Source organism: Notothenia rossii (genome assembly GCF_949606895.1).
Source record: "Notothenia rossii genome assembly, chromosome: 10".
Taxonomy (NCBI): domain Eukaryota; kingdom Metazoa; phylum Chordata; class Actinopteri; order Perciformes; family Nototheniidae; genus Notothenia; species Notothenia rossii.
Genome location: NC_136908.1, coordinates 50801505 through 50814522, shown reverse-complemented (window position 1 = coordinate 50814522; position 13018 = coordinate 50801505). Strand labels below are relative to the sequence as shown.

The following is a 13018-nucleotide window of genomic DNA, read 5'->3' as shown; positions in this document are numbered from 1 at the left end:
TACTTGTGAGGTGGGGGGGGGGGGGAGGGAACAGAAAACTGTGAAGGTACCCTGCCATTTAGGCTGCATTCAGGAGTGTGGAATGATAATAACTTAAGGAATGGGCGTCAGGGCTCTTGTGTATCCCATACATGAGAGGTTTAGGAAGATACAAAAGAATGAGAGGAGGATGAAGGTAGATTTGAAAGTTTCTAGTTGGGATGGGATTTATATGATTTCACTGGGAATAATTTGTCCATACTCAAGAGAAAATATATTTTTAAAGACAATATAATAATCGCATAAACTATTTTATTACTTATTATTTTGTGTCACTTTTAATTAGTACCAATACGGTTCCAATCTTTAAATACAACCATATATATTTATAGCATGCGTTTTATATCTGTGAATGTAAATGAATATAATTTCACAAGTATTTCATATAATATAAATGAGTATTTACAACAATATACAGTATACAATATCCTTTGGCTAAATGTAAGATATTTGAAGCATTATGTGTCCACTTTGGCAACGTTAGTTAAGTGCTTGGCCTCATTCTGCCAGCAGAGGGCAGCAGACTCAAAAGTGGGAAATCAGCACTCCCATGCAAGCCTTAGTTTTATTCCTAAAAACTAAACCACTCTTAGCCTCCTGGTTTCCCGTCTTATGATGAACTGTTACCATCATCCACAATAATGGCCTTTAATCATCCCCACTGCTCAGCCTGTTGCAGTGTTTGCCCCCAACGCCACCAACAATCACTTTTAAATGTCACTTTCAGGGCCTCCGTGACATTTGTTAGCAGTGTGTGCTCATTGTACTGCGACATGAAAAGCAAATCACAAGCAGGGACAACTATTGCTGTGATGGCCCCGAGTGTGAACTGCAAACTCATTTATGTAAACCCCCAGTATCTCCAGTCAGCTGTGAAATGGAGTTTGCGTTCAAGTGGGAGAAAAACTAACTAGATGGTGAATTACACTGATTTGTGTATCGAGTGAGGCACCACTGTGTCTCCGTAGAACACGGTTGATGTGATACTGCTCTTGGTGTTTTGATGGGAGCGCCGTGATCACATCAGCTGCTAGTTTACTCCAGGGCTTTTTAAAATCAATTTGCTTCTTTTGAAGCCAGCACTGTGGCAGCTGTCGGCGCAGGGGAGGATGATAAATGCTCGTCCACCAGGTCGCACCATGTTCACCGGTGAGGGGGGGGGGGGGGGTTGTCACCTGGTTGGTTGGGCTGGTTGGAGGCGACATGGTGATGTCCGCAGGGGCGGGCGTCGTGCTGTTGCTCACCGATGCTGCAGGCTTGCTCTTGTCTGGAGGGGGGAGAGAGAAACGAGCGAGAGTCAAACAACAATGAATCAAAACAAGTATGGAACCTGTTATTGGTGACACATATCAAAAGACAGAGCTGAATGAATGAAATACAAATGTAACCAACAACCAGTCAATTCTAAGTCTGGAGAACTGATTGAAGTCTAAAATAAGTCAAACTGCGAAGTACATTCACTCAAGTATAGCATTTATGTTCAAATGTGATAAACTTGAATTGAATAATGTTCTGTTTTTTACATCAATGAACTTTACCACTGCAATTTATAGAAACATTGCAATGTTTTAATCTACTACATTTATTTGTATCTTTAGTTAAAAAGACAAGAGCTTACATTTGCATTAAAAACACAAGAGTTTATACAATATAATATCATACTAGCCAACAGACTATAGGAACCCAAGGAAATCCTTTAATCAACTAGCCAATTGAGAGATAACTAATTGGCATCCATAAACATTCAAGTTATTTTCAAATGTATTTGAATATTTTTGAGTTAATTAGTTGTGTTTTTTAAGATCGTTTCTGTCTTGGCTGCTTTTACATTTTAATACTTTCTACATTTTGCTGACTGCACTTATTTACTTTTACCCAAGTACTTACTTGTAACAGAATACTTTTACAGTATGGCATTAGTATTGGATCTGAATACTACCCTCAAACACAGTACCTGCTTCAGTCTCCGACTCTGAATCTTCGTCGTCCTCTTCCTCACTGGAGCAGCTCGATTCATCCTTCTTCCCCTCCTCTACTTCATCCACCTTCTCCGGCTCCAAGGTCTCAATGCGTAGGGCGCTCTTTTCTGGCTCCAGAAGCAGCGTCTCTTTGCTGCAACAAATACATTTAACACCGTCAGTACAGAACTACAGCATCAGTGTGGGACATTATTCAGTAACAGGGAGAAAACGAGACGTAGATAAAGAATATAGTATTTAGTTATATTTATGTAATCCTCACACTAAGTAAGTCAGTAGTTTCAATTTATCACCATAAATCTTTAAACACATACCTCTTGATGGGTTTCAGTGATTGGTTGTTATCCCCAGTGGTTGGCATTTCAATCAGAGGAGATTTCTTAACGTCTTTTTTGTCACCGATCAGCTGGAATATATTAAAAAAAAGGATATACAACAGGAGATAACACGGCAAAGCATAAAATATTAGCCACCAAAACAATCTTGTAAAGAAATAATACATGTATATTTGATTAGATTACAATAATGACTTACCAGATTCTGTTTCTTTTGGAGTTCTTCTAAGTGTCCCACAACATCTTCGTCTGCTACATCGAAAGCAGTCTGACCCTGAGGGAAAGAAATCAAATGTATCTAAAATCTGGATTGCACATCTCTTAATGACAGGACTCATGACTGTTCCATTTGCTCACCATTTTATTAATGAGGTCCATGTCACAGAGACTCTCCACCAGTATCCGACATGCCTCCTCTTTGCCCCAGTGTGCTGATGCATGGAGAGGAGTCCAGCCATCAAAGTCCTTAATATTTACATCATACCCTGTTTGGATTAAAAGCCTGCACGATGAAGGAGTGGAGAGTGAGAGGAGAGACAAAAACAAGTTTATTAGAATTAGAAATGTGGTTCTCTGCTCTCTGTGAACCAATATTTAAAAAAAGATGCTGATCAATTCCAGGCTTTTAGATGTACGTCAGCATTGTAACCCTGGGTCAGATTTATGAGATACCAAAACACATAATCTGATAATCTGAATTCCTCCCTAAGCTGGAAAAGAATGAGGTTGGCGAAATGTGTTATGATGGGGGAAACATTTAGATCGCTGTCTTGTGTGTATTGGAGTCATCGGAGATCTTAAGAGCTTTCTATGGCAGTATGAAGTGTGCTGGCTGGCTTCCCAGACCAGATGGACAGGTGGCTGCAGTTCCTTTCCTCGAGCAGCGGAGCTTATTAACAACCCACTGAGACAATGTCAAATCACTGACAAGATGCATACACCAAGATATGTCTGGCATTAATGAAGGAACCAGGCCTTAACATAGGTAGCATTTATATAATGTGACTTACAGACAGTTAGGGCTTTATGTAACAGAAGAGTTGGTTGTTATATTCTTCTTCTACCTGTGAAATCAAAAGCTTACTTTAAAACCTCGACGTATCCTTTCGCAGCAGCAACGTGGAGCGCCGTTCCTCCGGACTTGGTGTGCCGGCTGTCTTGGATCTGGCCGCTGTTGAGCCACTGTCGGGCGTCCCTCAGCATGATCCGCTCCTCCTCTTTCCGGGCTGCTTCGATATCCACCCCTGATGAGAGAGAGAGAGGGAGAGAGAGATGAACAAGCTGTGACTCCTAGATCAGAGAACGGAGGAACGTGAACATGAACGTGAACATGCCACACTCAAGGTGTTGGTCAAGGAAAATGTTCGTTTTACATCTAGATTCAAATGTGAGTGTTTGATACATTATTTTAGATTTGGTCACAGTTGAAAGAGAACCTAAATAGTTCAATGCAAAGCCATGAGTAAAATATTTGCTTGGTTTTCAAGAGCTAGTTATTCATCTTTTTTGAGGATCTACCTAGGATAGGAAAAACACCACCATGTTATTGTTTATAATAAGACATGCAGTCTTTACACATATACACAAATCATTTCTTAAATGCTTAGAAAGGAGGAAAGATTCATTCATAGAATCAAGCAAATACCCAAAGCAAAACAACATTTGAATATATTAAGTTTGTGTCAGTTTGACCTAAACAATGCAGCATTTAAAGATAAAATGCCAGCAAAGAAAAAAGTAACGCAATTAGCTAATCTTTAACTTACATACAGTTGTTTTTCCATTAATTGTTATCCAACTATATTATAACTACTCCCTTTTAGTTACACTAACTACACGATCTCAGAATAGAGAGCCTTGTAGTTGATTCCCAGCAAAATGAAAATAGCAAATGTTGAAATAATTTTCCATGGCAACAAGGTTTACCTTTCCCATGTGTTTTCAACGACTGAAACATTTATGAACTGCTTTCCAGGTTTTCCAGGACACATGGGAACCATGATGTCGCAATTATGACAAAGTCTTTTACACAAGATTCAACCCGTGAACCCCAGTGCTTCCATTAATGTTATCCATGTCATGTAATGTTATCCATTTCATGTAAGGCTCTACAGAGGAAGCGCAGACATTATTCTGGCATCCTTTCTAAACACTAGAGGGTGTTGTAAAGCTCTTTAGCAAACGGTTATGTGCCAATATTCTGTCAATTTGTCGAAGAAATAGTGGCTGCAAAACGCAGGCTTCAGCCGTTTAAGTGGGTCAATATGTCTAAGCCATAAGCTGCGTGCAGTGCAGCAGTGAAAACAGGCCGGTATTGTCCTGTTGACACCTGGCTGGAACACGAGACGCTCTGAAATGTACTGCTGCGTGAGTGTTAACTGTGTTGGACTACATAAACAGTGATCCAAGAAGTGCTCTGGGGTCGGAGCCAGAACTTCAGCTGATTGTATAGGTTTTTTATTCTACTCCCGAGGATACATCATCGCTCATTTCCTGACACTCAAGAAAGCTTAAATATTGCCTCAAGCTCTTAAACCAATGAAAGAGGACATCTGTGTCTGCGAGTTCTGCTTAAGAAAAGGACAGGAAGAGGAAAGGTCTTACTCTACTCAGGGGAGTAGCCATTGCTAGCTGGAGATGAGCACAAGAAGGTCTGTTAAGCACGAAGAGGGAATTTGAGCCATAACAAAGATACTAAGACACCTGCTAGAAGCTTTTTGCCCTTTCAATCTTTTGACAATTGGCCTCAAAATCAGTGACAATCCACTTTACAGCACACTGGCTTAAACTGAGCAAAGCACTGGGATTATTTGGCTTGTTGAAACTGGTGGACATGTTTCTCATTAGTGGGCTGGAGTCTAAGAAAGTGAAAACGAATGGGAAGAAGATGACTCAGTGTCTGAGTTTATGTTTGACTGGTTTCCAAGTTTCATTCTTCACATTTCAAACCAAGCTTGAATTTCTGACAGGGGCTGAACCATTGCCTCAACATGGGTGGCTGATCAGAGTAGCTGTCATTTAGTAATCCACGTCATAAAATAGTCTCATTCCTTTATTTATAAAAATAAAAAAAAAGTATACAAATCTGAATCATAAATCAACCTTTTACAAAACTGCAGCTTAGTTAGGTGTAGGACAGTGGTTTCAAAATGCATGATTTTAAATGTTGGATTAAGAGCATACATTGCCAGGAATATAAAGTGTAATTCTTAAATTACCGGCATTAAAGGTGGGACACCACAGAAATGCTCTAATTCAAACTGAGTTGGGATGTATTTTCTTACAAATAGGAGGAAGAACAGGGCATAAATGGTATGTGGTGAAATGAACCTTAAACCTCCTTATGGCAGTTCAGTTAATGTAGGCAATGGGAGACGTCCAGGTAGAGATCCGTCCCGTGATCTCTTGGGAAGTAGCCTACACTGAGTCTATAAAAAGCCGGGGGCCTAATGGCCTCTAAGTAGGACTACAGAATAAGAGCCGAGTGTTGGAGTTGGCAGCGTTTCAAAGATGAGATTTACAAGAGAACAGCACATCTTCTACACGAGAAGTAAGGGAGAAAATTCAATAGACATTAAAAAAAAAAAAGGACCTTCCTCCTCCTTCACCTCAATATACCTACAGTATTTCTGGAGAAATATATGTACAGAAATCTAGCCTGAAGGATTCTCAGAGGTATTGTTTTTTTGAAAAAAGGGCAAAACAACTATTTTTGAGATAAGGTAAATAATGTCAGAGTAACACAAGTCAACCCTGTGTCCTCTCGCTACAAGCCATAGTGTGATGGAAAAATGTAAGAGATTTAGGGCTGCACGATGTATCGTGATAATCGCGATATGCGCATCGCAGGACATGCGATTTTTTTAAAACACTTTTTCTTTTTTTTTGGACTTGTGATATTAAGTAGGCAAATTAACTCAAACACGTCATGTTACAATTATTTTGCTGCTTGCTACAAAAGGAAAACTTGCGCGGCTCTCACGTCAGGGGTACTTGAGTGAGTGACATGCAGGCTCTGCATGCACAGCAAACCACCAATCACAATCAAATCTCCAAAGCAAACGGACCCCGTGATTAAAGGTAAAAACACTGAATAAAGTAGTCTCATGTGTTTCTCCAGGGCAGTACGGCGCTGCTAACCGGGCTAGTTCAGCTTGTTGCTCTGATAACTTAAGATCCAGACGTCCGTGACCAAAATCCTTCATCCGGTTAAATATAGTTTTAAACAAAAATACCAATTGTATAGCATGAAAGTTCGAGAAAGGATGGTTTGCGGGAAAAAAAAAACTGTCTTTTCTTCAATTGCTGTATGTTTTCGTACCGCAATACATATATCGCAGGGGGGGGGAAATCGCAATGTCAGTTTTTTTCGATATCGTGCAGCCCTAATGAGATTGTCCACCTTCAGCCCATTACAAGGACATGCAGAAGCTCCCATTAAGCAGCTAAAGGGGAGGAGGGAGGGGGCTGGCAGGGGGGGGGGGGGGGGGGGGGGGGTTTCTCCTTGTCCCAGCCAAGGAGAAACCATAGCCACTTACTAAGAATTTTAACCCCATGACTTGTATGTCTTTGAGAGGGGAAAACCACATTACAATCATACAGGAGCGTTACACAACAGCCAGTTGCATAATGCTGCCTGCTACCTCGAACACAGAAGCCTGAGCTGCGGTTTGCCTGCAGCTGCCCTGAGGCCAGGATTATTGCAAATTCACTCTTCACTGAAGTTGTGTCTTCGAAAGCAGTGTTACGCAAGCCTGCATTGAAGAATAAATATAGCTCAAACTTGAATACAAAATGAAAAAGTATTCAGTAGTTTGGCTTTGATGAGTGTATGAACAATGAAAATGAAGTATGGTTTTGGGTCTGTCAGTGATCTTATAGGAGGCAGCGCAGCACATCACTCAGGGATCTCAAATGAACGCTGACAACTGCCGCTGGCCAAGATACTTGAGGTTTGCTTGATTGCATGTCTCACCGCCGTTATATAACACAGACCAGGAGCGTAACATGCAAACAGCACCTTGGGTGTAATTATCACTGTATGCTGTGTGCTTTTAAACACTCAACTTAAAGAACTCTGAGGAGACTGACAGTTACAGGGAGAATGTTTATTTAAGGGTTGCTACAGATACTAGAAATTAAACAGAGCACAATACACTTGAAATAGTATGATTGCAGAAGAGGCATTATGGTGTATATTACATATGGAATGTGCTTATTATACACATTTCTAATGGGGCTCTCATGATTGGAAACCTGTGCACAATTGCGTTTCACACCTTCCATCAATGACCATGTATAATGTAGTAAGGTTGCTCAGATCAATATTTCTGGGACGATTCCAACAATTGCTGGTGTGTGTGTGTGTGTGTGTGTGTGTGTGTGTGTGTGTGTGTGTGTGTGTGTGTGTGTGTATCTCTTGGAGAATTGAGTTTTGAAAACATTTAAAATGTAGGATTCAGGAGTCATCTGATAGGCTCTCCTGATGCGCCTTTATGAAGGTCAGTGGTCAAACTATTGAGAACAAAAATCTTCAAAAAACGACCGCTAGCAGATCAGAGCACTCGTAAAATGTAGCATTCAATATGGTAATGTAAAGCTATCTTTATTAAAAAAAGCAAATAGTGAGCTGAGGTGCACCCCTGTGGTCTGGGGCTAGCTGACACGTTTGCACGTGGCCCTTAACCATAAGCGAGGGACTTCATTATCTTAAGAATGCCCCATCCCAGAATAGAAAAACTTGACTTATCAGTTTTGAGTCATCACATGAGTGCTCACAACGAGGCTGGATCACTATTCTATATTATGTAAGAATTATTCAGGCGAGCAAGTGCAAAACATCAGGTGACTGACACTCGAGGAAAACTCTGTGGACAACATTCTCGTACATAAGGAAACAATAACTGTTCTCAACCGGCATACAGGCGGGTACATTTATTTTAACAGCTTGCATAACCAGCAACACAGCGACAAAATAAAATAAAATATTGTTTATATTTGTTTAAGGTAAAATGTGGAAGGCAATGAGTATTGGACTTCCGGTGAAAATATCCAAACCCAAGTAGTTATATAAGATACGGTTTGATACCAAGGTTTTTGATTCACTTGTTTTGATATTTTGAGTTGGGAAAGAAAGGAGACCCATCAGTCAAACATAGACCAGACAGCAGAGTTGAAGATGTCTTTAATACTGTACCTTGTTTGTTAATCTCATTCTTAAGGAGCTCCTCCATCGCCTCCTCTTCTGCGATGTCCAGCGGAGTCTCACCCTCACTGTTCACAACTCCTACACTGGCACCCTGGGCGATGAGATACCTGCAAAAAACACACACATTTGACATATTACCTCGCATGATATGTATATAAACATCCTTATAACACTTTGTGGTGTTTTTTCCTGAAAGAGGTAGTCTGGTTGATTTTTATACTGAAAAGTTTGAGGTCAAACTGTCGCCTCTGTCTGGGCGAAAAGGAAGTAGGTAGAGTCAACTGTCACTTCCTCTAACTGATCTGGAAACAGTTGAAGGACAGGAGCTGTTTAATGTTACTTTTGGTTCAGTGCCAACATTAGTTGACCACACATCACAGTCTGCATCTCTGCACCTCTTTGGCCTGTCACAAATTCCCAACAACATTGACTTTTTTTTCTGTAGGGGATGAAAGAAAAGACCGCAAGCTTTTGCTCGTGTGTAGCACAGACTATATGATAAGGGTAAATAAATAACCAAAGCACATCTTCAAATATGTGTTTGCAAATGGCTCACGTGTTGGTATTTAAGTTGCAGAGGGTCTTCCTAAGGCTGTGCAAACAGAGTGAGCGTGCCACACCTAAACAATAAATAAAAAGAGGAGAATGAATAAGGAGCGGCACAAATCCCGACAGGTGTGTGGCTGTTGTAAAACTTTCTAGGTTTTACACAAAACTACCATCTAGTAAGTCATAACAGCTACTACATGCAATGGAAGCACTCATTCCCATTTTAGTGCTGAATTTTAAGACTCAGGATCAGCTAGGTGGTCTCCTAACAAATTACGAGGTGTTAAGTGGAGTTCACCCAAGCGAAAAGTGTACCCCAATTACATAAACGGGCAATTTGTGGAAATGTTATTGGTCATATAGTTTAAACATCATAATTCTTTGTCTGCATAATTTTTTTAAAGACCTGGAGTTGAACCCTAAAACCCGTAACGGAAGCAGACAATCAAAAATAAGCACCAAACACAGTATTCAATGGCAAGTCAACAAGTATTTTTTTCCAAAAGTTGGCGTCTTCTATGCGTTTTGGCCTTTGGTACACGCCCACATGGCATTTTTAGGTCACTGAAAACTCACCTTTTGCATGTCTTTGTGGTGTGTGAGTGTGAGAACCTACTCATTGGCCTTTCCAGCAATATAATTATACTTTTTTAAGTTGCAAAAACAGTTTGAAAGAATACAAACATATGTGTGGACCATGCCTTACTGATTTAACACTTTATATTTTTGTCCTCCCCCCCCAGCAGAGATTTAAGGCCTTTTCACCCATTCAACATCTTGACTTCAGCTGCTTCCAATTAAGCTGTGGTGAGACTCGGGTCCTTCTCATTAGGCCGACACCACTTGAGACGGGCTCAGAGCTTACGACTTCCCCCTCCTAAATGGCAACCAACTGACGCAGTTACGCTACAGCGTTTTATATCTTCTTAATTGGACTTTCAATTCTGCCTATTTTGGAACAGCAGTACTTGATGGTTTGTGGTGTGGAGTCTGACTGTGGGCTCCTTAACCTGTGGTGACACTGGGAGCAGCTTAGAGATAGAGTCCTGCTGGGATTAAAATGTGTCTACTGAGAGCGCACCACCCACACACGCGGCAGAGTTTCTCTCTATGACATGATATCTCCATTCGTCACCAGTTTCAGGCCAAACACTTGCCCTTTCGATCATTATGCGACAACAAAAAAAGTCTTGTTTTCTGTCAAACTAGCCCAGTGCCTATGCAGAGTTCATGAGGCCTACTGGACACAGAGATTCAGAGAATTTCACTCGAAAGAATCTCTAAATGGTTGTGTATATTCCTACATTCAGTCTCTTTGGGAGACATCAATAAGAAGGCTACATCTTCATGTTCCTGTAATGTAACACAGAAGTAAAGCAGGTCACAGCACACTCCCTATGTGCTGAACAATGAGTACAACTGAGCTCTTCAGCCTGTTTAAATATACTCTGATAACATCTCTGTGTTCTGTGCCCTGAGCGCAGACTTCTTACCTGAAAAGGACTAGGGGCAAGAGAATACTACAGTGAAACTCTAGAGCTTGATTCCAGATATAGCCGCCTGATCTCTCCATATTTGATTACATCACTAACTATATCTGAGCTATCAGATGGGCCGCTGCTGGAGTCAAAATGTGACAAGAACCGTGTGCTACGGAGAAAAATTGCTTATGTTGGTTGATTCTGCCATGCTAGCTCAAATGATCCTGACTGATACAAATGCTGAATGTTGGATATGCACACACACATTTAATTGAGGTAAAAACAAGATTATGCTAAAGAGTTTGACATTACAAGACTAGGCCCATTCTTAGTAGACAATCAATCTTGCCAGCACCAATATAGAGACAGGACAGAGGTCAGTAATGGGGGTCTTAGAGAGGTGACAGGAGAGTGTAGACCTCAGCTGGAGCCTAGCAGTGTCGGCCATTGTGTCACTTTGTGCACTGCAATCCAAATAAATTGTATAGTAGCAGCTGGACCTCTGAAAGCAACAATGAAGAGTGCTACAGTTACAAAAAAAATTAAAATAATAATAGGATGTAAGGGTGAGCTAACTGAAACCAAACCTGATGAAACAGATACTACTACTTCTTCTTAGAAACGGAATAAACTGGCCTCTTGATACTCACTCTGCTATGTCCAGGTATCCACAGGAGGCTGCAGCGTGGAGGGGGATCCAGCCCTCATTGTCGGGCTGGTTGATGGCAGCTCCGTTCTCCACCAGGAAAGTAACCATGTCAACATTGTCATCTATGCATGCCTGAGAGGGAAAAGAAAAAAAAGTGAGCAAGGTACTGCCTTTTTTGTGTGTGTGCGCAGAAATACATGAGCTTATGTCAGTAGGATGGTTACAATCAGCTTACATTGAAAAAGCATTGCTATGAGCGTTCAGAACTGTTGGGCTATTTCTGCAGACGGAGCTTGAAATACCACATATCGTAGCACTGCTGATGGATGGAGGCGTTGTGCCTATTTACTGCTGCTTCATGCAAAAAGTAAGCATTTCAAAAACGTTCAAAGACTGCGTTTGCTTATCACTCATTGAACTGCACATTAAAACACATTTATTTCGTGTGATAATATTTATGGTTAGGCAAAAATAAAAATAAATTCTTTGCCAGCAAATGTTGCCCCCCAAATGAGCTCCTCTCCATTATTCCTTTATTAGAATATGTGTCTTTTTTTTGTTCTAGGGACAGCCTTCAGAATGTACACCAGTCTTTTGGATAAAGACATGAGGGCGTGGAAGAGGACATTTGGAGCACCTCAAGGAAAATCTGAATACAAGTAAAACCATTAGAGCTCTACATTGAAAAAAGGTTCACTACATTTTTCACAGAGGGCATCACAGATTACATTATTTCAGGACATAGACTCAATGGGAAGTCCAGACACTGGGTTGAGATTTAGCAGTCTAAACACAAAATATCAGGTAGGTTTGATACTGATTGACACATCAGAAGCACATGCACTGGTCAAATAGTTATACCCACAGACAGCAATAGCAGCTGTTAAGTGGGGGGGGGGGGGGGGGGGGGGGGAGATCTCATTTTGGATTCGGTGACATATAAAGAGGGAGATGCTGTGATTCTACCTACATAATGAAACAAAACAGTCTAGGCTTGAAAGGCAAACAATGATTTAAAAAGTTCTAAATATAGATATATATATATATTTGTTATACCTATAGGTTTCTACATAATTAATGAAAAAACAATGTGTAAAGCCAAGCAAACTGTCTTTGGTGGCATTCAGTTGGCCGAGGAGGAACCCAAACATGTTCTCACAATATCTCCACTGTTCAGGTTTCACCATGAACCTTTGTTGCAGGTCATCGCCAGTCCCACATTTCCTGTCCTTTTTCTCCGGTTCCCGGTATAATGAAGGAGACAATTCCCCTAAAACATATGCTGCCAAGGACTTGCCCTAGTGTCAAATGTCTCCAGTAAAAACCCTTTTTATTGTTGGGAAATACTGCCAACCACTCAACTACTCCTGTTATCCAGAAAAACATGATTATATATTTTTGAAGAATACATTTATCTTGTTGGATGGACATTTGCATAAATATTTTAATGGAAACGAAAAGACAACAGTGTCTTTCATTGACTGGCAGCTGTTCAAATAAATAAACACTTGAAATCCAAGACCAATTACCACTAAGCAATATCCAAACCAAACTTTGCCACCCCAATCCCCTCACCCCCCCATCACTGAGCACTGTGCCTGGACTGTCTCGCTCCTCTCCTGGGGTTACTATGACAACACAAGCGTTGACAAGGGAAACAGATACACATGAACACACAGCGGCCTCACGTTCGGGGCACACGACTATCTGGCTGGAATCCTTGTCCAAATTTGGGCCGTTTACAACGCCGTATATGGCCAGAGCTGAAGAGTGCCTGC

At 41.0% G+C, this 13018-nt stretch overlaps 1 protein-coding gene across 8 annotated transcripts in view; it reads right to left on the bottom strand.

Moving 5' to 3' along the window:
- Window positions 1–13018, bottom strand: part of ppp1r12a (protein phosphatase 1, regulatory subunit 12A) — a 48965-nt gene that overhangs the window by 18056 nt on the left and 17891 nt on the right. For all 8 annotated transcript variants that reach the window (XR_013803218.1, XM_079653986.1, XM_079653984.1 and 5 more), the window contains 8 exons: window positions 11242–11372; window positions 8550–8668; window positions 3438–3597; window positions 2711–2855; window positions 2553–2627; window positions 2333–2424; window positions 1994–2151; window positions 1215–1306 (listed from right to left, as the gene is read on the bottom strand). Coding sequence is in view for 7 of the 8 variants with exons in the window: in XM_079653986.1 (XP_079510112.1) it covers window positions 1215–1306; window positions 1994–2151; window positions 2333–2424; window positions 2553–2627; window positions 2711–2855; window positions 3438–3597; window positions 8550–8668; window positions 11242–11372 (972 nt within the window). In the remaining variant the exon portion in view is untranslated. The remainder of the gene's footprint in view (window positions 1–1214; window positions 1307–1993; window positions 2152–2332; window positions 2425–2552; window positions 2628–2710; window positions 2856–3437; window positions 3598–8549; window positions 8669–11241; window positions 11373–13018) is intronic.